Below are 26,861 nucleotides of genomic sequence, written 5' to 3'. Positions count from 1 at the left end.
AAAGTCTTTTGCAACAAGGACTATACAACCAGCCCCCACTCCATATGGCAATTAGTTAAGAATTTTTTATGAAACAAAAAGTCGATTATAATTTTAAATTTACCATTGAAATAATACAGTCAAGCGCCTGTGAACTCTGGCATAAAGCAAAGAATATTCATTGTCATATTTCTTATACATTATTTTTATTAATAGACATTCAAGCTTTGAAGAATGCTTATGAGTTGATCAAATCAGACAATCAAGGGAAATCTGCATTTGATTAATCAGAAAGCTTTAGCTCTGGTTTATGCCTTGTGTGCAGAAAAAGCATTCCAGGTAGCTACATTTTCTAAGGTGTCTGTTTATTTGTAATAAATAAAAAATTGTCTAGAATTATATTGGCTTGACTTCACTTCTGATCCAAAATAAAATATAGCCCTGAGACACAATGTGAATGGAGAGAAATATGCAATATGCTATTATCTAGGTGTGCAATATAGAGTGTAACCTACACAAGCTCAGAAATGTCAGTCTGAAAGGCCAATTAACATAACTCCCTGAAAGGAAAGCCAGATTTAATTGAGGAGGAAGTCCAGCTGGGTATTGGTCTGGAGAGAGCTATTAACTGAGGAAGTTGGCTACTGAAAATTTTGCAGTATTAATTTTCTTTTCATTTGACTTCATATTAAATAAACATTTAAATTCATTCACCTTGTTAAGTATCCCTTCGTTTAGTATTCTTTCTTCCATAACATTAAATATATATATATATATATATATATATATATATATATATATATATATATATATATATATATATATATATATATATAATATGTATTAATAGGGTGTGGAGGCAGGAAAAGGGAATTTGTGTGCAGCCATCTTGGTCCTGTTAACAAGAGAGCAAGAGTTAGGCTAAGTCTGTGGCCTGACAACGCGAGATCTGTAATTAGACGCTGCCTTTGCCTCTCACCTCCATACAGAGATAAGGATAGAATGCTGACTCTGGCAGGGACCTTGAGCTAAGGAGCATCTGGATGGAACTAAATAACTGTTAGCCATTGGTGTTTGTAATGGGAAGGAGACTAATTGTTATTATATTTAATAGACAGTATAGAAACTGCTTCATAATTGCTTGTATTCGAAGATCTGCCTGGGGACGGTGGGAGGGGGGGGGCTTCCTCCCCCTGTCTGAACCAGTTTTTCCCTTGCTGCAGCTCATAATAAAACAGCCTCTGGCTACTTGTTGCTTACAAACTCAAAGTGAGGACAATGTTTTCTTCCACAATGGCACACATCCGAACAAGTGCACATGACCTCAATACTGGTACACAAGACAAAACTCACTCTGCTCATGGATGGAAAAATCTTAGAGGGAACACTGCTAGGGATGAGAATGTGTATCCGAGTACACGGTTCACGGATGAGCCTGGGGTAGGGCCTTATCAAATTCAGTCCATTTGGGTCAATTTCACAGTCATAGGATTTTAAAAATTGCAAATTTCATGATGTAAATGTAGCAGTCCTGACCTAAAATGGGAACTTCTGTGCTGTTGTTTCAGCCCTACTGCATTCAGAGCTGGGCAGCTGGAGAGCAGCAGTTGCTGAGAGCCTGGCTATGAAAGCAGCACCACCACTAGCAGCAGTAAGGAGGTTATGGTATGATATTGCCACCCTAGCAAGTTTCATAGAGAGAACAGTGTTTCTCAAACCGAGTACATTGACCCAAATGGGAATTGTGGGGGTTGTGATGGTTACAAGGTTACCCTTGGGGGATCATGATACTGACAGCCTTCCTTCTGTTCTATCTTCAGTGTGGGATGGTCAGAAGGCACACAGAAGTAAGGGTGCTTTCCTGCCCTAACCCCAGTTTGAGAAACACTGATCTTCCGATGAAATCTACAGAGTGAAAGCTGTGTGTCAACACAGCCTTGTCACTAAACGCTGACTGATGTGGACATACCCAGTTTTAAAATGAGAATGGGAGATCTTTGTAAAACAAATGCTACAGCTCAAAATGGAAGGTATGCTCTGGATGCAGAGATTTTTAGGGCTTCAAGATCTTAGGGGGCATTTCCCAGAGGCCTCCCCCCTCCATGCTAAAAAATTCCAGGGGCGCTGGACATATTTATAAGTGCTGCACTTTGGGACAGCTCCAGAGGAATGTGAGCCCTGCGGAAATGTCTGGTGACCTTCTGTGGCTTGTGTTATGCAGAAGGATGGAGCAGCCCATCATGACCGTGCTTGTAAACTCTCTGGAACGCGTGTAATGGTCACTCCGACTTACCGCCTGCTGCAGGTGCGCGCACACGTGTAGCGCCCCGCGGGTTTGCCTTCGGCTCGGAGGAGGGGAGGAGAGAACAAGCCAAGAACATTTTACCCGGATTGGTTCCAGCGCCATGCGGATGCAGCGCCCTCCTCGTCGCTCGCCCGGCGCCTCAGGGCAGAGAAAGGGCGCATCAGCACTTCAGAGCGGCGGCCACTGATTTGTGGATTGCGCAAGTTCTGCGAAGCAGCGCTTGCCCGCCCGGTGGGAGGAAAGAGGAGGGAAGCTGCAATGGAGTCAGGCAGCCGCTCCCTGAGCGGGCTTGGTGTGAACTGAGCATGCTCCGTAATACTAACCTCTGAGCTCGGCCCCGGCTCTCACCGAGCTGCCTTTCTGGATCTCCGTGCAGAACGGGGGCAGGCGAGAAGGACGTCGGCGTCTGGAGACGTTCCCTTGGGCTGCGGTGTCCAGGACTCCCCGCCATGGGCAGCGAGGAGGCAGAGACCCAGGAGACTTTGCAAATCCTCGGTGGGGGTAAGAGAGTTTGTTTCTTTCGGACCCCGCTCTGCTGAACTTTCCCGAGTGCGAACCTTCCCCCGGGGCTCCCGGGCAGTCGCCGCGCTCACCCCAAGCAACCTTGGAATCCTTACGAGACTGCGGGCTGGCGCCTCTCTGGGTCGTTTGTGTTTGCTGAAGGATTCTTCGGGATCCCTGTGCAAGGGGGAGGAGACGCTCCTTCCTCTGCCCCTCGCACTTCAGCGGCTGGTAGGTCGCACATCGCAAGAACTGAGAGCTACTGTACCAAGATGCCTGCCACTGCTTGGCCTCTTCACCTGCCGACCTCGTACTGCTGCAGTTAATCCAGAGCATTCTGGTCTGGGCTAATGGGCTCCGATGGGACAGCTAACTGAAACGGAACAGACTTTTGGGTTGTATAGTAAAGGTTTATGGCAAGGAAAGGTTCTTGCTGGCTATTTCAAAACTCTCAAGCTAATTGAGATCCTAGCCACATAACGGAAAGTCTTACAAGTGGGACCTGAAGTCAGTATTGTTAAATAACTAGCTTAATGCAGCTTGGGAAAAGAGCAAAAGGGGTTTTTTTTTATTTTTGTAGTAACTTCTGGCCTCAACCTTACTCTGGAATGCAACTTGACAGGAGTCCTCTCTCCCCTCCCCCCTTCTTTTTTTTGTTTTAAACAATTACTCTATGAAGTATGTAACAAACAGGAAGGCGGTTCAGGTCTTAATCCTTGTGCCCTGGGATCAGGAAAAAAGAACGGCAAATTTAAATACGGTATCTGTTACAAAACTTTGATTGAAGGATACCATGAGCTGGCAGGTGACCTACACCTTTGAATGTTTCTTAAATCTTTATTAGTAAACTGATTGTTTCTGGGCCTCTGGGCTGTAAACAAATTTTAGGTGAGGGATGAGGTGCAGGGTTTTTTTTTTTTAATTCTAACTTAATGATCATTAATAGGCTGTAAACAAGAGACTACAACTGTATACTAGAAGTTATCATCTTACCTAAAGGCACCCAAGGAAATGATCAGGCAGCCAGCACTCAGGTGGGCAGTTCTTACTCCCACAGGTAATCCATTTAACTTCAGTGTAGCTATTTGAGACAGGGTGTCAGTGTCAGATCCTTTTGTCATTGATGTTGCAAGCTGCTCAGTGTGGAAAGACACTGGGGCTCTTAGAAGCCAAAGTGACTGAGTGTGAAGGGCAATCTGTACAGATCAGCTTTCAGGGTTGGGGAGGCTTCACTTAAGGTACAGAAATATATGCAGAAAATGATGGGATTAGGGGCTTAATGGCAGAACCTCAGTTACCTTGTCCTGAACCACAGCTTTAAGTTACTCATTCCAGATTCCTAGAGGGCTCTTCCCTTCTAAACAGATGGCTTGCAATTTTGTGTCCCAGTTAATCAGAGCCTAATACAAATCTTTTTAACTCAAGAAAATGGCAGACCAGAAGTTCCCGCTGAAGAGTCAAGCAGGCTTACCAGAGATCAGCTCTTCACAATGGCAGCAACAGCTTGTTTGAACTTCAGTTCAATGATTTGCTATTCAATCCTGGGACCCTTTTTTCCAAGAGAGGTAAATCAATATGCAGCTCAGTAAACTATTATTCAGATGTCTAAAAAACTAAGAAGTAACTTTTAAAAAAGTAATCAGATAATTGATATTGCAGATAATTGATATTGCAGTCTTAATGACTTTATGTGAGGACAGGTTCCTATTGCACTAGGCACTGTAAGAGAGAGTTCCTGTCCCAAAACACTGATGACCCATTTTATGAGGCAGACAGAGAATAGAGGTGAAGTGATTTGCCCAAAGTCACAGAAGAACCTGGAACAAAGCCCGGATCTCTAGACTTCCATTCCAGTGCCTTATTCCTTAGACCTCTGTGTCTAGTTCTGGGGCCCCCACTATAGAAAGGATGTGGACGTATTGGAGAGGGTCCATTGGAGGGTGACCAAAATGATTAGGAGGCTGGAGCGTATGACCTATGAGGAGAGACTGAGGGATTTGGGTTTGTTTAGTCTGCAGAAGAGAAGAGTGAGGGGGGATTTGATAGCAGCCTTCAACTTCCTGAAGGGAGGCTCCAAAGGATGGAGAGAGGCTGTTCACAGTAGTGAGGGATGGCAGAACAAGGAGCAATGGTCTCAAGTTATAGTGGGAGAGGTCTAGGTTGGACATTAGGAAAAACTATTTCACTAGGAGGGTGGTGAAGCACTGCAATGGGTTACGTAGGGAGGTGGTGGAATCTCCATCCCTAGAGGTTTTTAAGTCTCGGCTTACCAAAGCCCTGGCTGGGTTGATTTAATTGGGATTGATACTGACTTGGGCAGGTGACTGGACTTGATGACCTCCTGAGGTCTCTTCCAGCTCAATGATTCTATGATCCCCTGCCCTCCAATGCACTTACAACTTCCTCCTCAACCTTTCCTAGGATAAAGTTTGGCTGACAGGAAAACCACCTTAACTGTTGCAATAAATTGAGTGAGTTGAGATAAATTAATATGGAACCCCATGCCACTTCAGAGTAACCATTTCAGAGCAGGGCTGGGGAACCTTTTTCCCATCAGGGGCCGCTGTCCCGTAGGGAAAAAAAAATCAGTCACAGGGCTCACACAGCCCAGTCAAGGGGGCTGGTGGCTTCTGGCTTCCCCTAGGTTTTTAGGGTTTTGAACTTTCCTGATCAGATGGACTAAACTCCATCGCCATGAATAGCACCTGGTTTGTCTGTTTGGCCCTCATATGGGGCCAAACATGAGGGGTTCAGGGTGTGGGAGGGGCTCCAAGTTGCAGCAGAAGGTTGAGCAAGGGAGGGGGGAAGGGCTCTAGGTGGGGCTGTGGATGAGGGTTTTGGTGTGCAAGAGCTTGGAATGGGGTTGCAGGGTCTGAGTGGGAGCAATCATAAATTTGTGGTCTAAGGTGATTTTTAAATTTCTGTAGAATTACTGCTGAATCTCCCACTCCTCTTTAAAACAGAAAATGCTTTATGACCATGGTGGCAGGTACAGTGCTAGAAGAGTAAAAATGTAAGACTTGATCAGGAAGTATTTTAACCCAATGTTAACTTTGTGTATGGTGAACTTTTTTTTGTCCACATTTTAAATCTGATTGGTATGGTGGTTTCCTTTCACAGGCAGAGAAAAAGGGTGCCAGTGATACAGTTGTTGGACTGATTTTTGGATGCTTTGCTTTATTCAATTTCTTGACTTCTTTAATATTAGGCAATTATGTAAGTATATTTAATGTTTTCAGTATAGACTTAATTATAGAATACTGCTTAGAGTCACTAGCACCTGGTCCAGACAAACTGCACTTGTCAACTACTACCCAGATCCTGGCAAGTTCTAAGTTACCTTATTATTTGCTTCCCTCCATCAGTCTATATCACGGGTGGGCAAAAGGGCCTCCGCGGGATGGATTCGGCCCGCCAAACAGGTTGATCTGGCCCATGGAGGTCCTGCCACTCCACTGCCCCCAAGCCAATCAGGGCCTAGGGATGTGGGAGTGTACAGTGCTTAGAGCCAACCCTAGCAGTTGACTCTAAGCGCCACCAGAGGGCAGGGAGTGAGTGACTTCACCCCCCCCCCCACTTATAAGCGCTTCATGCTCCTTACAGGATGGGGGCAGGATAGGAGACTTTGTGTGATCCCCCCACTACCAGCAGCGCAGGTGCCTACAGGAAACTGCCAACTGTTCAGGACAGCTGGTGTGTCTCTCTGGGGGAGCATAGGACAGACTTCACATACTCCCCCACTCAGACCAGTCAGGGACTGGGGATGGGGAAGCATGGAAGTGTCCTGGCCCCACCTCTTCCACCTGAAGTTCTGCCCCTTCCACGGGGGCTAAGAGCCTCTTGAAAAATTTCTGAAGTGGCCCCTGGTCAAAATGTTTTGCCCACCCCAGTCTATATCCACCACCCTTTTCTTCCTGTATCATGAATGGCAGGTGATGGATGGGTTTGTGTAGGCTAATCCCAGGCTGGCTTGCCACTTCTGCCTGGGGCCCTGTCCTTCCTTCCCCTCCTGGAGATCAGAGGGACCCTCCCCGAAAGCTATAGAGCTATAGCAAAGACTTCCTTGTCGACAGCGGCGCGTCCAGACTGCCCCGATCTGCCAACAAACAGCTGATCATCAGCTGGTCGGCAGAGCGCGGCAGCCATTTAAATTTAAATGAAGCTGCGATTATTTAAATCGCGGCTTCATTTCCCTCTGCCGATCAGCCTAATCTACATGGCTCCATCGACGGAGCCATGTAGTTTAGACACACCATAAGATGCATACCCTATCATCTTGAATTACCCACTAGCAGTTAGATATATGAGCAAAGAGGATGACTAAAATGGCTGCCTTAAGAGCACCATTAGTGCCTGCTATAGATAATGCTGGATGTATGTGTGACACTTCATCTAACTGATGTAACAACGCTGCTGCATTTTACCAATGTACAGAAGCTATAGCAAACAGCAGTAGCAAGTTAGCTCTACCAAGGGCTTACCATTGGGGAAACTAGGTTAAGTCACTTAACCATTTAGAATATTTTTAGGTTTGGTTGAAAGCTAAGTATGGCTATCAGTGATTTTTTTTCTTATAGTGTGCACAGTGTTTTTGTTTCATAATGCCACAAGTGAGTTTCCTTGACTAAAAATGGACTTGAAAAGATTAAAATGGAACATTTATTCCTCACCAATTGCAGCTTGTACAAATTGGAGCCAAATTCATGTTTGTGGCTGGGATGTTTGCCTCAGGATGTGTTACAATCCTGTTTGGGTGAGTGTTTTCCCTTGCATCTTAGTTCTAGTGTGACGCTTGTGTTGTAATCATATGAAAAACAGAAACTCTTGCTGTTAAAAATGAGGGCTAAAAGTCAAAAGACCTCTGCTCTGTTTATGACCTTGGGCTGGTTGCTTATGCTATCTTGGCCCTTAGTTTTCCTCCTCTGTAAAGTGGGAATAATGCTTCTCTAACTCTTGGGGTTATAAGGTTTGTTTAGTATTGAGACCCTTAGCAGGAAGATGCCATAAATGCAATTTGCAATTATAGTTATTTGAAAAACCCTAAGGATAATTGTATAAGTGCATGCAAATTCTAGTTAACAAAACAGGATTTTTAATGGTTTTAAATCCATTTGGAAATCAGAAGTTTAGGCTAGCAATTATAGGGGCTAAGGCACTAACTTCTGCAAAAGATGGTTTTATTTTTTAAAATGATCATCTAGTCCCCTTTGTGTCCTAACTGATGTAATTGAGGAGGGTTTGCAATGTTTCAGGTTTTGATGCAATTAGGACAATATCATCTGCGAAAAGGAACATCTGAAGAACCCTGCCATCACTCAGAAATCCATCTTTCACTTCTGTCTTCCACAGGACATTTTTCATGACACTGGAAAAAAATTCTGGTGAATAAACACATCCCTGCTTAACTTCGAAGATCTAGGAGTTATTAAAAAGTGTGATTTATGTAGTTACGTTCATCATGGAATCTTGTATGATTCTAACAAACAGGGAAGATGCCCTGTTTCTTTTTAAATCTCTTTTGACTGTGTCAAATTTGCATATGAATTTCATCACAGCTGCAGTCTGTCTTTGAATTTCTTTTTGACTGAAAATGGCAACTTGAATTATTTCTGGTACTCTGTCTGACTTCATCAGTCTTGTTTCCCTACACTGGCCCCTAGGTGCCTAAACTTTTGAAGCTCTTCCTTTATATGATGTTACACATGGTAGGTAAGAGTGATTCCCCTTTGATCGAGGGCAAGTGACTTGCCCTGTGTGGTCGAAGCACTGGGTCATGCTGTCTCTAGAAGATTTTGATAGTTTACCTTACAGTTGTAGTTTGGTTTTTTTATTTACTAAATTTCATTTATTTTTTCTTTCAGTATGTTGGACAAAGCACCCGATGGACCAATATTCATTGGTTTGTGTTTTCTGGTTAGAGCGATGGATGCCATAAGCTTTGCTGCAGCAGCGACAGCATCATTTTCTATTCTTGCAAAGGCTTTTCCCAATAATATAGCTACAGTAATGGTATGTACAAAGCCACACGTTATAGCTATATGTCTAGAATAAAAGAGTTTTAATGACTCATATCTTTATGCATTTTGCAGAGAAAACAGCCACTGTAACTATACAGCTGGTATCAAGTGTCTAGCATGTGCTCCTCTAGCTTAAAAAAGATTAATCCCCAACATAAAATATTTAATTTAAATGCTGTATGCCTGAAGAAATAAACATGATTCAGGTGGTATAAAAGTTATTTGGGTCCCACAACAATGGAAGGAAAGTGGATGTAAAACTAAGGTCATTCAGTAGCTTATGTAGGAGTGCTAGAAAATGATTAGCTGAAGATGGGGTTTTAATGTATTTTTGTTGTGCTCCATTTGCCAGTGTTGTCTGGAATATGGGTAGGATAATGACTGAGAGTACAGCCTGAAAGTTTTCTAAAAATGCTGCTATCTTAGCCTAGTCTTCATGAAAACTGAATTCCATATGGTGTATAACAAAAGGAAATGGCTTGACATATCATACAGCTTTCTGCTTACAAATAAATCTGCTTTAACCAGAGGCTACAGTGAGGAGTTAAACCGTCACATTTGGGATTTTTTTTTTTCCTGCTAAGATTAATCAATTCTAGTGGGACTGGTTTAGGTTACTCCTGTATTGTCATGTTGCATTCGGGATGACTTCACTCGCAGTTCATAAAATGGAAGGACTGCTGACCAAACCCCACATGATACTGGGGATGTAAAAATGTAACCCTGTACGTACAGGGTTAACAGATCAGTCTGGGCTTATTGGTTAGCGTGCACAATAACATGCAAGCTCCCCTTTTTTCCCCACACTGATGTCTCCAATAGAGAGGCAGACACATGGCTCCAGCATGTAATTGTGCAACCACTGAAAAATTCAGCAGTTACACAATTTCTTAATTAAATGCATTTTTACATGGCTACATGATACTAGTGCTGTGCCTTGCTTTAAATGTAGCAAGCCAGTAGCAATGAAAAGAATGATCTCAAAGGAGTGGATATGGCTGAACACTTGGGCTACGTGTCATGGTGCTCTTTCAAACAAAAGCCATTTCAAAAGTAAAACCGTGCTCTAGACATGGCTCTTTCGAAAACGGCAGGCTTTGAGGTTTACAGGATCTTTCGAAAAAGCCTGACGTTTTTGAAAGAACCATGTCTAGTCTGCGGTTTTACTTTCGAAATGGTGCTTGTTCGAAAGAACGCCATGACGTGATTATGCAAATGAAGCACGGGGTATTTAAATCCCGCTTCATTTGCACTTTCGAAGTGCCTCATTTACATCCCTCTGCCGACAGAGGGATGTAGTCTAGATGTAGCCTTGGAGTAGAAATTGGTGTTGCTGTTTAGTTGCAAGTAATTTTTTTTGGAGAGAGAGGGAACTGAAGGAGCAGGGGGGGAGCTAAATAAAAGTTTACTTTGGGGGTAACATTTTCTAGATCAAACTCTCCATTTCCTTATTTAATACCTTCATGATCTGGGTCCTTGAATTGTGGACTTGTTGAACTGGGGCTCTGATGCCTGTCAGTCTTGTTCCTTCTAGAGAGAGAATATAAAAAGGGCTTCTGATGTCTGTGGAAAAATAACTAGAAACGGTTTCCTGTGTTAGCAGCTAGAATCACAGAAGAAGACTGCCACAGATGCGCCACAGCGCAAAAAACAAAAAACTTCCCCCATTCCTCTTTATCTCTTTTGAGTTAATTTGTTTAAGTGTTACCAGTATTTTAATTATGGGTGATTTATACTAGTAAAAGCCCTTGTGTGGACACAGATACATTATTGCAAAGGTGATTTGTACCAGTGTAGTTATTCTCCTCCCTGCATGGGAATAATAATACTGGTGAAAGAACTACCTGCATAGTGCAAACAGTACATCTTTCCAGCATAAGCTTCCTTTTCACTGTTCTGTCACTTCCCAATGGTTACTATGGCTAAATACTCTATCAGGAAATTTTCTTGGTCTAAATATAAGTTGTTTGAATGATGTACCATACATTGGCAATAAGAACTAATAGTTCTTTGAGGTTTAATCCTTGTCAACTCACAGGGCCATAGCCAAACAGGATTATGGATTTGCTTTAACACAGAGTTGATTAGGGATAGTTGTTTTTATTAATCTCACTACGTCACTACTATTACAGGGTTAATATTGCCAAATGGTTACACAGCCACTTCAAACTGACACATCAATAAATGCAGGCAGAGAAATGCATAAAAGAGTCACAGGCACTTAGAAATGCTTACGTCCCTTCAGTCCGCGGGGAGTCCCGTTCCTGTCACCTCACACCAGGTAGACATGGTTCCATCTGGGGAAATCCAGGGCACCCTTCGAAGTCTCGGTCCCTCGTGAGACTCACCGGGCGTGGGCCTCCCTATACTAGTTATACTACAGTTGTTTACCAGGTATGCGTGTACTGGCTCAACACCATTCTTATCTCTCTTATGAGCGGAGACTGAGGTCAAGCTTGTTTACCGCTTAGTTGTTTCCCAGATCAAGTGCATGGGTTAAAGCTGATATGGGCCAGCTGCTGTTTGCGCCTGCATGGTCTCAGGTTATGTACTGCAAGGATGGAAACTTCCATCCTAGCCTTCTAAGCTGCAGGCCCCACATATTGTTTGTGACAGTCCTATAAAAGAAATCAAACTTAATTGGTCAAACATATCCTTGTTGTAATGTGATGGACTTCAGTAGATAATTAGTTGCAGGGGCTAAACTTAATCAGCTGTATGAAGGTAGAAAAGTTATTTAACTTAAGACATCTTTCATCTAAGCCCCAAAGAGGTGACTTAGTGATGCTTCATTGCAATATACTTGTTAAGTTCTTCCCTTCTGGTTTTAATATTTTATATTTGGGAACTGTAGTAATTTCGTTGCTGACCTCTCTGCAGATGTACTGGGTATATGGAACAGCAGCAGGGGTGTACCCGGGAACTGAGTACATTAAGCATCATGTGAGTGACAGACTGAAAAAGAAAGAATTACACTTCCCCTAAGAGGCTCAATTATCTTTTCTTAAGACAACTTTTTCAGACCCTCTTCACTGTCCTTGCATGTAAAGATCTTGGTTTATGGATAGTATTTGTTCTAGCTCTTGATCAATGACAGATCTTAGTTTCTATCTAGTAACTGTGTCTCTCTCTCTCTCTCCCTTCCTACCCTTTAGGGCAGTCTTGAAATTTTTACAGGACTTGGACTGGTGCTGGGTCCACCAATAGGTGGCTTTTTGTATCAGTCCTTTGGCTATGAAGTCCCTTTCATAGTGCTTGGATGCTTGGTGCTGCTCCTGGTGCCTCTGAACATGTACCTCTTACCAAAATACGGTAGGCTCTTTTCCTTCCACTTTCTTCAGTTAATATTTCAAATTTGACAGACAGACAGACAGACACACATTGCAGTAAAACCCTAGTTTACTTAACTTGCATAAGAATAGCTGCATACATAATTATCTGTGGCAAAACTGCAATTAATTTTAAATGGAGCCAGATCAGATCCTTGTTGAACATTACTAAAAATTGTGGATGCACATGGCTTGGAACGAGTCTCCTCTCGTGTCTATCCCTGTAAACACTGACTTTCTCTGACACATTGAAATGAAGTGAGATTTTTCTACATGATGTGTCTCATAGCTCTGGGATTTTTAAACTATCATTTGTCTTGGAGTATGTCTACACTAGGGATGTAAGAGTTTGTCCGGTTAACTGATAAGCATCAGCTTATTGGTTTCCCTAATAGTTAAACTCTTCTGCCTTCCAGGCATTCACTGGCTCACAGTCCTGCTCCCATGAGCCAGCTGCTGCCCCACGCTGCAGCCTCTGCAGTAAAAGGCTTATACTGCAGAGCCCAGAATACAGCCAGCTCCCTGGGGGTAGGCCAGGAGTCAGTGCATGTAATCTGGCTCCTGGCATGCATCAGAGACAGCTGCTGCCCTGCGCTGTGGGCTTATTATATAAGCCTTACACTTCAGCGTTCTCCACGAGTGGGACTGGCAGTCGGCTCATATTATAAGCCAGCTCCCAGTCCCGTTTCCAGGGAGCTGGCTGCACTGCAAGCTCTGCATTGTAAGGCTTCTCCTGCAGAGCCCACAGCACATGTAACCGCTAGGATTTTTAATGGTTACATGGTTACTTTTAAAAAACCTTTTTTACATCCCTAGTCTGCGCTGTGAGACTAGGGATGTAAAAACTCATGGCAGTGAGCCCCAACCGACTTGAGTTCACGCTACTGGGCTAAAAGCAGTGTAGACATTCCTGCTTAGGCTGGAGCCCAGGTTCTACCCATGGTGGGTCTCAGAGCCCCATTCCTACCTGAGCAGAGATGTCTCCACACGGCTATTCTTAGCCCAGTAGCACGAGTGCAAGTGAGTTGACCCAGGCTCTGAGACTCACTGTGGCATAGATGTACCCTTTGCCTCAGAATACTATTGAGCGAGTCAGGGGCTTACAGTACGAAGGACAAAAAGATTCCTATGTATTGCATTCCACAATGCAAGACATATTTCACACATGGAAGAGAATCCAGCTGCATGTAGTACTTTTAAGTCTCATGTTGTGATTCCATTAATCAGATCAAGTTTGGATGACCCAGTTTTGGGAGAAAAAGATAACTGAGGTACATCTACATTGCAACAGTATTTTGAAATAACTTGGTCCTCATCTACACAGCAGGCAGTTATTTCAAATAGTGTCAAAATACTGTCAAGTTGGAGGACTTCTTACTCCGACTCCCTGATTGCATGAGGAATAAGGGAAGTCCGGGGAAGAGTGCTCCACTTCAAAATTTGAAAAGTGCAGTGTAAACACTCCAGCTACGTCTACACTGGCATGATTTTCTGGAAAAGTTTTCCGTTAAAAGCATTTTCGGAAAAGCGCATCTAGATCGGCAGGACACTTTTCCACAAAAGCACTTTTTGCGGAAAAGTGTCTGTGGCCAATCTAGATGCGCTTTTCCGCAAAAAAGCCCCAATCGCCATTTTCGCGATCGGGGCCTTTTTGCGGAAAACAAATCTTTGCTGTCTACACTGGCCCTATTGCTCAAAAGTTTTTCAGAAAAATACTTTTGCCCTAACGGGAGCAGCATAGTATTTCCGCAAAAGCACTGACAATTTTACATGAGATCGTCAGTGCTTTTGCGGAAATTCAAGCAGCCAGTGTAGACAGCTGGCAAGTTTTTCTGCAAAAGCAGATGATTTTGCAGAAAAACTTGCCAGTGCAGACACAGCCTCCCTATTTTGAAATAAGCTGTTTCAAAATAAGCTATGCAATTGACGTAACTCAAAATAAGCTACGGAAATTGAGCTAAGCCCTGCTGTGTAGACACACCCTGAGAGGTATCATAAACAGCCTAATGTTAGAAGATAGTTTCATCCTCCAGAAATCTTATAATGACTAATGAAAGAACACAGATGTGATAACTTTGGAGGATAAGAGAAACTCTATGGTTAAACACTGTAATCGCCATCGCCCACAAGCGGGGGTATGGTAGCTAAACATATTATTAGAGAGGAAGCACCAACTATATTTGAGCCTGTATTCTGCTTGCTACTGTTAGATAAGAAATTCTGGTCAACCATTTCTTTGTCTTCACAAGATGTTTATAGCTTGGATATAAATACTTTGAATTATGCAGCTTTGGAAATATGCAATGTGGAAGTCCATTATACAAAGAGCTATAGAGTCTGCTACTCACATGCATTATCATCTACAAGATCAATCTCATCGTACCCACAATAAGATCATGCACATATTGAAGTGTGTGCAGGATCAGGCCCTTGGAACATAATTTAAAGGTGTAAAACATCACAATAGCACCTGAAAAGTGGCAATCTATTCTACCATCTTAGTCACTCAAGCACTTGCCTAATTACTTTGTTTTGAACTGAAAGCATTAAAAAAGAAGATTTAAATTCTAATTGCTTTTTGTTTTTCTAGTTTCCAAACTGGAGACTAAAAATCCCCTCTGATCTTAAAAAAAATGTCTAAGGGATGACTTGTAACATTTTAATCTTTGCTTCAATTTGAGTATGAAATGACCACCTTCAAACCAGTGGGAGTGGGAGAATGCTCAGTCTTGGAAACACAACAGTGGGCTATAAGCGTATCAAATAAAACACAACCCATGTACTAATGAACACGGTTTCTTCTCTTCTCTTAAAATAGATGCAGTTGCTACCAAAGATTCATTCTGGACACTTATTACTCTGCCAAAAGTAGTACTTCTCTGTTTCACTATAGTTTCACTAAGTGCATGTTTAGGCTTTCTGGATCCCACTATGTCACTGTTCGTTTCCGAGAAGGTGAGTCCCCTTGATATGCAAGAGATTTCATGTGGCTTTAGCGGTATGGACTACTTTAATCCAAATATTTTAAAATCCAGTGTGTTTATTATTGGCATTACCTGATATTGTATTGCCTATTTTTATTCATTCTCTGTTTCTGGTTTAGTACGTAGAGATAATGCACATGAATATCAGGGGGTTCACTTGCATGTGATTGGGTAAGAAGAATATTTTCAGACTTTGCAGTAGCTGCCATTCAGTAATATTTGTACAGACTGAGCTCTTTAAATCTAGACTTGTGAATTGTTGATGCCATTGGCAATGGCCTATAAAACTAGGGAAGGCCAAATGGCAAGTGAAAATAGCTCACTCTACAACATTCTAACTTTTCATTCTGTTGTTGCAGCTGCTGTGAGATATCTTTCCTTTTTCCCGTTTCTTGTGCCGAATATATTTTTATCTGACTTTAAAAAAAAAATCAAATCTTTGTCTTTTAAACTGGGGGGAGGGGAAGTATTTTAAAGGCAAGTCATGCTGTAAAATAAATGCACCAAATAGGAAGCTATAAATACTATAGTATTCTATTACCTGTTAACAAAGCTAAACATTGGAAATGTAAATACTAGAGTTACTTAAGAACAATCTTTGAGATTTAGATTTCAAACACCCCAGATTAGTGGCAGCATTCTGGATTGGAGGCAATTCTGTTTCCTTTTGAGATTAGACTAGAACTGCATAAGTGATGGAATCTGATGAACTGAAAAAAAAATTGGCAAAGAGAAGGGAACTGAAACTCTGAGACTGATATCCAACTATTAAAAAATACTCTTCATACAGAAATAGGGAAAATATTTACTTCTGTCACTTAGCCTAAAATGTAATAGTAATAGAATACTTTGCTAATTCTATGCTTTTCTAAATATTTTATTTTACAGTTCAAATTACCAGCTGGTTATGTGGGGTTAGTATTCCTAGGTTTGGCCCTCTCCTACTCACTGTCATCACCATTACTTGGATTTCTAAGTGATAAAATACCAGTGAGTACAATCTCTTATTGCTTGTATAGTGTCTCATGTTCCTGGTTAGTTTAAATATGCAAATTAAATATCAGAGCAGTCTCTGTTCTGACATCATAGATCTAGAGCCCCTTTCTGCAAAGGCCCTTCACTGAGTCCCATTTTCTTCGAGACAATGGAACTCTAGAAGGGCCCACATGCACATATCCTTGTGCAGAATTCGGTGCTGCACTAAGTCCATAGAGGCATACTCTTGTCCATTGTGTTTACTGTATCTATGGTATAGCTGGCGCAGGGCAGGTAGAATGCCTCTGACTCACTATTTCAAGTAGTGTTGGTGGCAGGATGTGATGAGGCAGTGAACAAACAAGCTTGACATTGATACTAAGAATTTGAAGACACAGAAGGCCAAAACATTTTTGAGGAAAAAGACAATCTCACTGTATGAATGTACAGTAAAACGCAGATGGTCTGGCATCTGACGGTCCAGCACTTCTGATGGTCCGGCACCATCAGGAACCCAGAAGTGCTCCGGGCAGCCAGACCATTGGAGCTGCTCTGCCCCAAGCTTCCCATATTCAGCCTCTGCTAAAACTGACCAGTGGCTGAATCAGGGAAGCCGCCAGAGGCAGAGCAGCTGGGGCGCTGCCGGGTAGGTCCCCTAGCGCTTCCCTTCGGGACCAACTGGGCCGCACCCCAGGTGTCCCCGATTCAGCCACTGCTGAAACTGACCAGCGGCTGACTACAGGAAGCCCGAGGCAGAGTTGCTCTGCCCCAGGCTTCCTGGAGTCAGCCGCTGGTCAGTTTCAACAGCAGCTGAATCTGGATGCCTGGGACAGAGCAGCTGGGGCACTGCCGGGTTGGTCCCCACAGAGCAGCGCAGCGCCGCACCTCGGCACTGCGGGGACCAACTCGGCAGCACCCCAGCTGCTCTGCCTCAGGTGTCCCCAAGTCAGCTGCTGCTGAAACTGATCAGCGGCTTACTCCAGGAAGCCTGGGGCAGAGCAGCTCTGCCTCGGGCTTCCTGGAGTCAGCCGCTGATCAGTATCAGCAACGTCTGACTTGGGGACACCTGGGCCAGAGCAGCTGGGGTGCTGCTGGGTTGGTCCAGTAGCGCCGAGGAGCGGCGCTGCGGGACCAACCCAGTAGCACCCCAGATGCTCTGCCCCAAAAGCAGCTGTGGTGCTGCCGGGTTGGTCTCGCCGCGCCAAGAGTTGGTGCTACCGGACCAACCCGGCAGCACTCCAGCTGCTCTGCCCCAGGCGTCTCCGATTCAGCCACTGCTGGTCAGTTTCAGCAGCGGCTGAATCAGGGACGCCTGGGGCAGAGCCGGACTATCGGAAGGGGGGGGCTATGAGAGGTCTGGGGTGGCACCCCCCCCCAGACCCATCATAGCCTCCCCTTCTGATAGTCCAGCACTTCCTGGGTCCCAAAGGTGCCGGATTATCGGAAGTTTACTGTATTTGAAATGAGCTCAGGACATGTGCCTGGTTAGGAGGCTTTGGTGATACCACTCTATCCAAGCCTTATATGATCACAAGTGAAAACATGTTCAAGGTGTTCTGATGTAGTGAATATCACTTTTCTACTACCATTGATGGTCACTATTTGGCTGAGGGAAAACAGGAAAAGCAGAATGTATGTCCACGATCAGGTGCATTGCCACTTGACGGTAGTGGGAGCGGTTAATCTCACCTAAGCAGCACATGGACACTTGTTTTGTTATATTAGTGCTGCAGAAAAGTAGGGCTTGGATCATTCTGCTAGTGGAACCCACGGTTTGGTTCCCTGGCAGTAGTCTGCTTGGAATGGGGGCACGATCGTTTGAGGCCCCCTGATATAATCTGCATAGCATGGAGTGGGCATGACCTAGAAGCATACCAATCAGTGCTGAATCCAATTCTGGCAGAAGTTCTGTGGAGCCCCAGTCATAAGGTAAAGTAGGGGCCCCTGACAGATGATTTTTGAGGGTGTGAGGCAGTCAAGTTAAAACCTAAATTCGCCTCTGTTACCTGTCCTAACTACAGCATCATCCTACATGTGGAATAGGTGATACGGTGGCACCATAACTAATATTGAGTGTCATGACTTGCATTGTGTTATGACAGGGAGAGAATATTAACTTTCTCCAGACAATTAATCTAAATCTGTGTCTCAGCCTTTTCACCATGTGAGGTGTTAGCTGCTTCTGAAGAAAAGGAAATGCTTCTGAATGAGTCTGTTTTCTTTGATTTCTCTTTCATAGCACCTAAGGAAATGGTTTTTGGTCTTTGGAGGCTTACTGACAGCACTGTCCTTTTTCCTGTTAGGACCTGCTCCCATCTTGCACATTGAAAGGTCAGTTCATTGCCTTTTATCTCGACTCAATACTTACAGTTCTGAATAGGCTCAGTTAATATCTGCTCACTTTAGTCTGGTTGTGGGATGGAGTTAAAAGCTGGCTCCCAGGGAGTCTCCTACCACCCATGCTGCTGTCTGAGAGGCAGCATCACAGAGGACGGGGGAAGGGACAGGCAGGAACTGGTGCATGTGGGGAGCCAACTTAAATGTCTACTCCCCACATGCACCAGCTCCTAATTGCCATCCTGCATGTAACTGTAACCTCTGAAATTTTCATTGGTTACACAGTCACTTAATTAAATGCATTTTAACATCCCTAGTTGTTACTGGTCAATCTTTCACAACCAACATAGCTTTAGGAGAGCACAATACTTTTTTTAGTGGCTTATGCATCTAAGAACGAGCTGTGGCTATGCCTTCACTTAAGCGGAATCCCGCTGAGAGGGCCAGCTTGATTTAATATCCAAAGAGAGACAGGACAAGAAGCAATGGGCTTAAACTGCAGCAAGGGAAGTTTAAGTTGGACTTGAGGATAAACTTCCTAACTATTAAGGTGATTAAGCACAACAATAAATTGTCTAGGGAGGTTGTGGAATCTCCATCATTGGAGATATTAAAGAACAGGTTAGATAGACAGCTGTCAGGGGTGATCTAGATGGTTCTTGGTCCTGTCATAAGTGCAGGGGCCTATACTTGACCTCATGAGGTCCCTTCTAGCTCTAGTATTCTATGATTTTGTGTTTTCTTAATCTCATTATAGTGAGGTGAGGTAAATGCTGTAGCTCACATTTGATGTTTACCTCAGCTAAGTACATTGAAGTAAACTACAGTGCCTTGAATAGTTTGGATAGTTATGACCTTGAAATGCCTCAGATGGAAAATCATTGCTACTCCTGCCTTCCCCCCCCCCAAAGAGTGACAAGATTTCTCATTTTTTTTGTAAAGCCACTTCTTCTTACCTCTGTCCTCAAATGATATGCTCTGTTACATCTGTGAAACAACATTGATGGCAAGGATTGCTAAGGAGCGGGTCACTTTTTAAAAAAACCTTTTGAAGAACAACATAGCTGATTTTAAACATTTGTGGGAAGAAGAAGTGAATGGAGGTTCCCCTCCTCACCTTCTCTATCTACAATGGTATGATTTGAATTTAACGATCCCAGGATGAATTGGCAGGTTCAGCAGTTGGTAAAACTATTCTCTGATTATAAACTGAGCTCCTTGCAGAAGGAAATTGTTGATGCAACAAACATGGAATATATCAGAATTTTTGTTTTGCACAAAGTCCATTTTTCAGACTGGAGTTGTACTCGTAAGAAATCTCTTTTCAAAACATGTATAACAATTTACTTGGTAACTTATTCCCTTAACAAGGGAAAACTAATCTCTGAATCCCAGAGAGCTGGTGTAACAGACCTAAATAATGAAAGTAAGGCTTTTGTTTGAAAGGAATGATGTACTACTTGTTTAAATGCTTATTTTGCAGCAAACTCTGGATATTTGTCCTAATGCTGGTTTTGGTTGGCTTTTCCCTTGGGATGTCTGGTATCCCTCTGTTCCCTGAGATACTGAATTGTGCTTAGTAAGTAATCTTATCCATCAAAACTTTAATGATTACTAATAATCTGTTCAAATAATTTTCAACCAACATTTCATTCTTGGGGGTAAGAGGTAGAATTAATTAATTGTTAATGTGATCCTGAAATGTGGAGTACAGTAAACTTCTGATAATACAGCACCTTTAGGACCCAGGGGGTGCCAGATTATCAGATATTCCGGACTATCAGAAGGGGTGGCTATAAGGGGTCTGGAGTGGAGTGGGGGGGGGATGCGCCCCTTCTCGCTCCAGGACCAACCCGGCTGCACCCCAGCTGCTCTGCCCCAGGCATTCCCAAGTCAGCTGCTGCTGAAACTGACCAGTGGCTGACTTGGGGAAGCCCGGGGCAGAGCTGCTCTGCCCCTGGCTTCCTCGAGTCAGCCGCTGGTCAGTTTCAGCAGCGGCTGAATTGGAGAAGCCGGAGGCAGAGCAGCTCCAATTGTCTGGTTGCCCGGAGCACTCAGAGTTCCAGATGGTGCCGGACCTTCAGGAGTGCTGGACCACTGGAGTTTTACTGTATAACTTTCAAAAGATCAGTGTCTTTCATAAGGGAGGGAGAGGGAGAGCTTCTGAATCACTTTAACGCTTTTGAATTTTGTGTGTCAAAATTGGGATGACAACTTCACTAGAGTCATGGGGTCCAACTGGTTTTGGTAGTTTGCTTAACAAGCCACAAGACTGGTGTGTGTGTGTGTGTGTGTGTGTGTGTGTGTGTGTGTGTGTGTGTATTTATTTATTTATTTATTAAGGGAACTCTTATTTCAGGTCACTGAAAGGGTTAATTGACAGAAAATACCATTAGCTCTTTGGGAGACATTACAGCAACAGTTCTATAAACAGGGGTCATACAGTTTCCCATCTTTAATGCTGCTTGGCTATAGTGGGTCCTCTTGGTTCCATGTTGTGTAAAGTGTGTTTCCTCCTGGAACCAAGGCCTCCCCCCATTTTTCTAGACCCATCAGTCAGCTTTTCTTCTCCTGTACCCCATCACAAGACTGACTGTATATGACAGAGATATCCAGTTATCACACAGAGTTCTGGGAATCCCATTGTCCTTTTCTTTTACCCAGGAAGGTAGTGCCAGATGGCTTAATAGGCAAGATATGGAGCAGAAAATGGTGAATCCTCTGTGCAGAGATGCTTTCCTGGGCTGGATGCTATTGTGTGAATGTTAATATATTTCCCAAGCGGGGAACATTTTAAAAGGCAACTTTTATGTGCCTAGTAGAAATAACCTATTTGTTTTTCTCCAGTGAGAATGGATTTGAGGAAGGGTTAAGTGTATTGGGACTGGTGTCTGGGCTCTTCAGTGCAATGTGGTCACTTGGGTAGGTACATAATCATTGTCTATACATTTCTGGCGTTTTCTCTGTGTCATAATATTGTTTGGTGGCTTAAGTGTGTAAAAGAGCCTGCTTGCCAAATTGTGTCCCCTGCTGGCCAAGCATGGCTCTTCAATGTCCTGCTCCACTTTCCTCAGCTCCCAGTACATTTCAGATTGCTACCTATTTGGGCAACATTTACTAGGATTTTAGTTTGCTCCACTTTATCGTCAGTATTGGCAACTGGTGGTGGTTTCTCTTCTGAGTGACTGAATTTCTGGCTGTGCTGCTAAGTACTGGGCAGTTGAGAACACTGCTGGGATTACATCAATACCCTGATTGTCAGTACAGATATGTACAGTTCAAGGTCACCTGTACTAGTCCTTGCTTCTTCCTGTATGCATCTTTAGGTTATGTAAATTGAAGCAGCTTTTTTAAATGGTCTATTTCCCAATTTTAATATGGGCATCGTGGCATTAACCAGACAGTTGGGCTACGTCTACATTGCAAGATTTTGTGCAAATACTTTTAATGCAAGAGTTTTTGTGTTAAAGTATTTGCGCAAGAGAGCGTCAACACTGGCATCCGTGCCAGTGTAGGTGCTCTCTTGCACAAGAAAGTTCCGATGGCCATTTTAGCCATCGGGCTGTCTTGCGCAAGAAATTAACGTTGCCTGTCTACACTGGCCTCTTGCACAAGAGGGCTTATCCCTGAGTGGGAGCATCACAGTATTTGCGCAAGAAGCACTGATTTTATACGTTAGAACGTCAGTGTTCTTGCGCAAGTACTCGCGGCCAGTGTAGACAGGTGGCAAGATTTTGCGCAAAAGTACCTGCTTTTGCACAAAATCTTGCCAATGTAGACACAGCCTTGGTGTTTTGTGACTAGTACTGTTGGCTACACTACGTAACTGTCTCAGTGCTGCTGTGTAATTGCACCATCTCAGCTTAAACTTAAATAGTAAGCTAGTGGCACTGGAATAGTTTGTCATGGGCATGCTGAAAGCCATTAACAAAACTGTAAACCCTCTATGGTGGAAACCACTTTAAGCCAGGGCTAGTTTGAATGCCTTTTTTTCCCCTCCACAAAATCTGAGTTTGGTGCATAGATTACACTGAGTCCTTGTGTCAGTCACCAGTTGTACTGACGCAACTCTGTGCCATTGGTACATTAGTTATAGACCTGAAATCTTTCAGTATTAAAGAATCTCTTATCTGTAGCTGTTCTAATCTATTCTTTTTGAGGTACCCATACTTCTTTTCTTTGATATTTTTAGAGCTTTTGTAGGACCAACATTAGGTGGATTCCTAAATGAGAAGCTGGGGTTTGAATGGGCTGCAGCCATACAAGGAGGATGGTCATTACTAACGGTTAGTAAGCTAGTGTTCTTGTTTATTGCTTTCATTGCAGACTACAACTGTAACATATTACACAGGTATTACAATAATAATTGTTGGCTGTTTCTTTAAAGGGACTAGCGATTGGAATATTCTATATCATAGAGACTTCACAAAGAAGAAGGTACTTTTTTTTTTTTTACATCTATTTCAAACTAGATTGACAAGGTTTTCATTAAGAAAAATACATATTTTCAACCATACTTCTGTTTCTTTATATCGGCCCACTAATGAAAGAGCCAATAAACACTTTGGGGGGGCATTGACTACATTTTTTTTTCGTTAATTTTGTACACAGCATTATTTATCTAGAAGCTCTATTAAACTCTTTTCTTCTTTTGCCTCCTCAAACAGATCCAATTTGCAGAGAGCTCTGGGCACAAATGAAGAAAGAGCTCCCCTGATGGCTAGTGAGACGTAGCCTGGAATACATGTGGACCAACATTCAGGGTTTTTTAAAATAAATTAACTTAGTAATGAGAAGAGTGGACTTAACACCCAAACACAGTGTTGCATAATCCTGGAGCTGGGGTAGCCACTTCCCATAATACATTGTAGTTTATTTCTAATTGCAACATTTGTGCACTGATACTCTGTTTAAATACAGAATGCCTTTCTTTTGGATGGTCCTGCTGTGGATTGGTTGAACTGGTAAATCTCATGGAGCCTGCTTATCTGTGTTCACTGTATAGTGCACTGAAGAGAGAGATAGCATAATGTGAAAGATTTGTTTCAGAATATTCTGATTTTGCACTTGAATCTACTGGGTATTATCCCGGACAGTCTGTGTCTAACATCTTTTATCATAGTATATATTTTTCTTTTTCAAAGGAAGATAATGGTCAAATACCATAATTGATAATGTTAGATGTTCAAAGGGAATTTGAAATAGAGAAGTGGTGAGCATAATGTTCTGTTAAATAAAACCAGGTAACTTCTTATTTCAAAGGTGTGTGAATTTCTTTGGTGAAATGAGATTACAAGTGAGAGTGGAGAGGAAGTCAGCAATTTCCCATGTCCTCCTAATGACATAGAAGTAGGAAAGAAAGGCTAATGTGGGGGAATGGGAGAGCTGAATTAATATGCTGGGCCATATTCACTAAGTACAGAATTAGACTTGTTTATACTAGGACTGAATTTGGCCTGCAGTGGAAACAGAATTGGGTGGAATTTGAATCTGTATTACTACTGACTATGCATTAGACACAGTGGTGTCAGCTAACATAGAAGTATCCCAGTCTGGGCAGACTGACAGAGAGGTTCAGGTGTACATTTTGTATTCTCTTTATCTACCTTGCAGGGTTAGTGTATTTGTGCCCTTGCTAAACGTATTGTAAATACAGAAGGGTTCTTAATGTGAGTGTTGTAACTGTCTCCAGCAGGGTTCCCAACTAAACAGTAATTTTAATACTGGGCCTGATCTTGGGACAATACCTTGTCAAACCTTGGAGTGATAACTGGGAATTCTTAAGTAATCCATATAGTTAATATACAATTCATAGATCATGCTACAAGTACAAGTTGGGCCACTTATTTCTGCAACAACAGCAGAGTTTTCTTTCAGTCTATAAAAAGGACATGTAAGAGTCACATCGTAAAAAGCTCTGAGCATCTTACCAGCCCTTTGAAGCTTATAATCAGGAACATCCAGTCAGCCTCAACCTTTAAGAGCAGCAAGCAGCACTCTCATAAATCTTGCCTATATGATAGCCTTCCCTAAAGTTCTGGGGAGATCAGAGAGGTTTGGAAGTCGGAGTGAAGGAAGTGAGTGCCAAACTCCAGGTGCTTTCATGGTGATCAATCTGCCACCAGCATTTTTGCTGTGTATCAGGAGGATTTTAAGCACCTCCATTGACCACAACTGTGGCACTATTGAACTGGGAATGGGTTTAAATGAAGGCTTTTCTTTCGGGGAAAAAACTGAGGGGAGGTGACGGGAGGGAATGAGTTTGGAATATGTAGATCCCTGTGCATATACAAAATTTGTATCCGCATCTGATCCACAAAGATTGTCCATAGATTTGCAGGGCTCAAGGTATAGGCCCACTTTACCTTTATAATGCTCTGATAACACAGCCCTGCATTCCTTTCACATCCAGACTTATTCTGACAAGTGTAACCATGATTTGTTTCCTTGATAGAAGCAGAAGCTTGGAATTTGTGATTAACTTTAAGCATTAATATAATTAGTTAAATACAGTATGTACATTATATTTCTGAGCACTCTGACTAGAATACTTTTGAAGCTTTATCTTAATGCTCAGTAAAGGCACTAACAAGTTTGTATTTTTTTTAAGTTACTGTTTGCTTGCTCTACTCTCTGCAGGTAGGGTGCCACCTCCTGGAGGTTCTGGGGAATAGTTCACCAGATCATCACCCCTTTCTGTCTCTTTGTCTACAGCCACTCTCATGCCTGAGGAGGTGCTGTAGCCTGTTTGTGAATCAGGCCTTGTCTACGTTAATCATGCTTCTCCCCTGTGCCCCCTCGTCGATTTAATGTACATGACTTCAGCTACATATATAGCATACAAGTTGATGTACTTACCTGGGGGGGGTCTTCTGTGTGGTAAGATTACCGGGGGCCATTCTTCTGTCCACTTCACCTATTCTTTTCATCCTGGTGGAGTAGCGAATCTGACAGGAGAGCACTCAGAGACTGATTTATCATGTCTAAGCAGCTGCAATAAATTGACCACCGTAGATCAATCACTACAGCATAGCTTAGACAAGCCCTCAGCCAGATCACTCAGTGCTTCCTCCCTCCCTCCCCCCCCCGTGCTTGTGGTCAATTCCCTGCTCCCTGGATTTTCCTCCAGTTGCAGCCTATGGATTTTATAGGTTTAGTGCAGATCTTAATCCCTTCCGGTCCTGTGTGGGATGGACACCCTACCATAGTTATAGTAATTTTATTAGTAGTTTCAGATTTCTTGCTCTGCATGAAACTTTAGAACTTTACTTATTCCATTTTAGAAAAAAAAATTTCTGAAACTTCAGAAATTTCTTTGTTCACATTTATAGCTGGATCTATGAAGCAGATTTACAGAATACAGAGCAGTCTTCTACATCATCCAAACATTCTGCAGGATGGGGACCTTAGGCTATAATATCATCAGGACTAAATCTTAATCATATTAACTTTATGCAGTGAAGTAGTCTCACTAATTTTATCCAAATTAATCAGGTGTCTTTAAGAGAAAGGATGGTCCTATTAGCTAAGGTGATAGGCTGGCACTCTAGAGCCGTGTGTGTGCCTGCCAAGTGCTCGGGGCTGGCCTGGCCCCGGGAGCACCGCGGATTGGCCGCCCGCGCTCTGGGTGCGCGGCGCTTGGGGGGAGGGGGGAAAGAGCCAGCCCCGGGTGCGCGGCGTTTGCAGGGGGCGCCGGCCCCGGGCGCGTGGTGCTTGGCGGTGGAAGGGCGCCGGTGCAGCGACCGAAACACTAACTTCTCAGAATTTGTGACTTTGGGTGCACTGAGCATGCGCACCCGAACTGAGCAAACTCAGTATCCCTCGCTGTAGCCGCTGCCCTCTCTCTGTCCTCACTGCCTCCTCAGATTTGCTTCCTCCTCTTTGGAGGTGTTTAAAATGATGAAGGGGGGCAAATTGCAGGGGTGTGTGTGTCAGGTTCTGAGCATGGGGCAGAAATTTACCGGCTGGAGGCATCGATCTTCTTTTTTTAGCTGCAGAAGAGGGGCAAAATTTGAAAAATCGGAGGGTGGGGGATGGTAGCCTTGGTTAAGCCCAGGCGGGGGGACACTGCCAGACCCTGTGCGCGGACAAAACCCCCGTTTACAGAGGGGGAGAGGTGGGAACAGTCACCCAGCGGGACAAGCCACCTGATGTCCTTGTAAATATCGGTTTTCCAGGGGTGCAAAGTCTTTTTTTTCTTTATTTTCCCTGGATGCTGCCTGTCAGCCCCTGAGAAGGGGGCGGGCTCCTGGGCTTGAGTTCTTAAAGGCACAGGCCTCCCAATTCCTAGATGGTCAATGCTTAGACACCACCGTTCCTCTGTATGTGTACAAGTGTGAAATATTCTACATACAGTTCCTGTCTCAAACTCTGCGTCTCCCTTTTTTAGTATTTAATAGTTTTCTCTTCATTTCTCTGTCTATCAGAAGTCACT

General features: G+C 43.4%; 1 protein-coding gene across 2 annotated transcripts; it reads left to right on the top strand.

Moving 5' to 3' along the window:
- Window positions 1-2,362: 2,362 nt before the first annotated feature.
- LOC102446893 (MFS-type transporter SLC18B1-like) lies at window positions 2,363-25,022 on the top strand. 2 transcript variants are annotated; one of them, XM_006136253.4, is made up of 14 exons: window positions 2,363-2,785; window positions 4,211-4,350; window positions 5,906-6,001; window positions 7,465-7,538; window positions 8,647-8,794; window positions 11,958-12,114; window positions 14,950-15,086; window positions 16,004-16,105; window positions 18,330-18,421; window positions 19,911-20,006; window positions 21,275-21,349; window positions 22,620-22,713; window positions 22,815-22,864; window positions 23,095-25,022. In XM_006136253.4, exons 1-14 carry the CDS (start codon window positions 2,734-2,736, stop codon window positions 23,159-23,161), a joined length of 1,380 nt encoding a protein of 459 aa, XP_006136315.1. In that variant the 5' UTR covers window positions 2,363-2,733; the 3' UTR covers window positions 23,162-25,022. The 2 variants fall into 2 exon arrangements, with proteins under 2 accessions (XP_006136315.1, XP_075780309.1); XM_075924194.1 differs by lacking the exon at window positions 2,363-2,785 and adding an exon at window positions 2,882-3,016.
- The last annotated feature ends 1,839 nt before the right edge of the window (window positions 25,023-26,861 follow it).

This window comes from Pelodiscus sinensis, chromosome 3, assembly GCF_049634645.1.
Source record: "Pelodiscus sinensis isolate JC-2024 chromosome 3, ASM4963464v1, whole genome shotgun sequence".
Classification (NCBI taxonomy): Eukaryota; Metazoa; Chordata; order Testudines; family Trionychidae; genus Pelodiscus; species Pelodiscus sinensis.
Note: the sequence above shows the minus strand (reverse complement) of the source record. Positions and strands in the feature narration are given on the sequence as shown.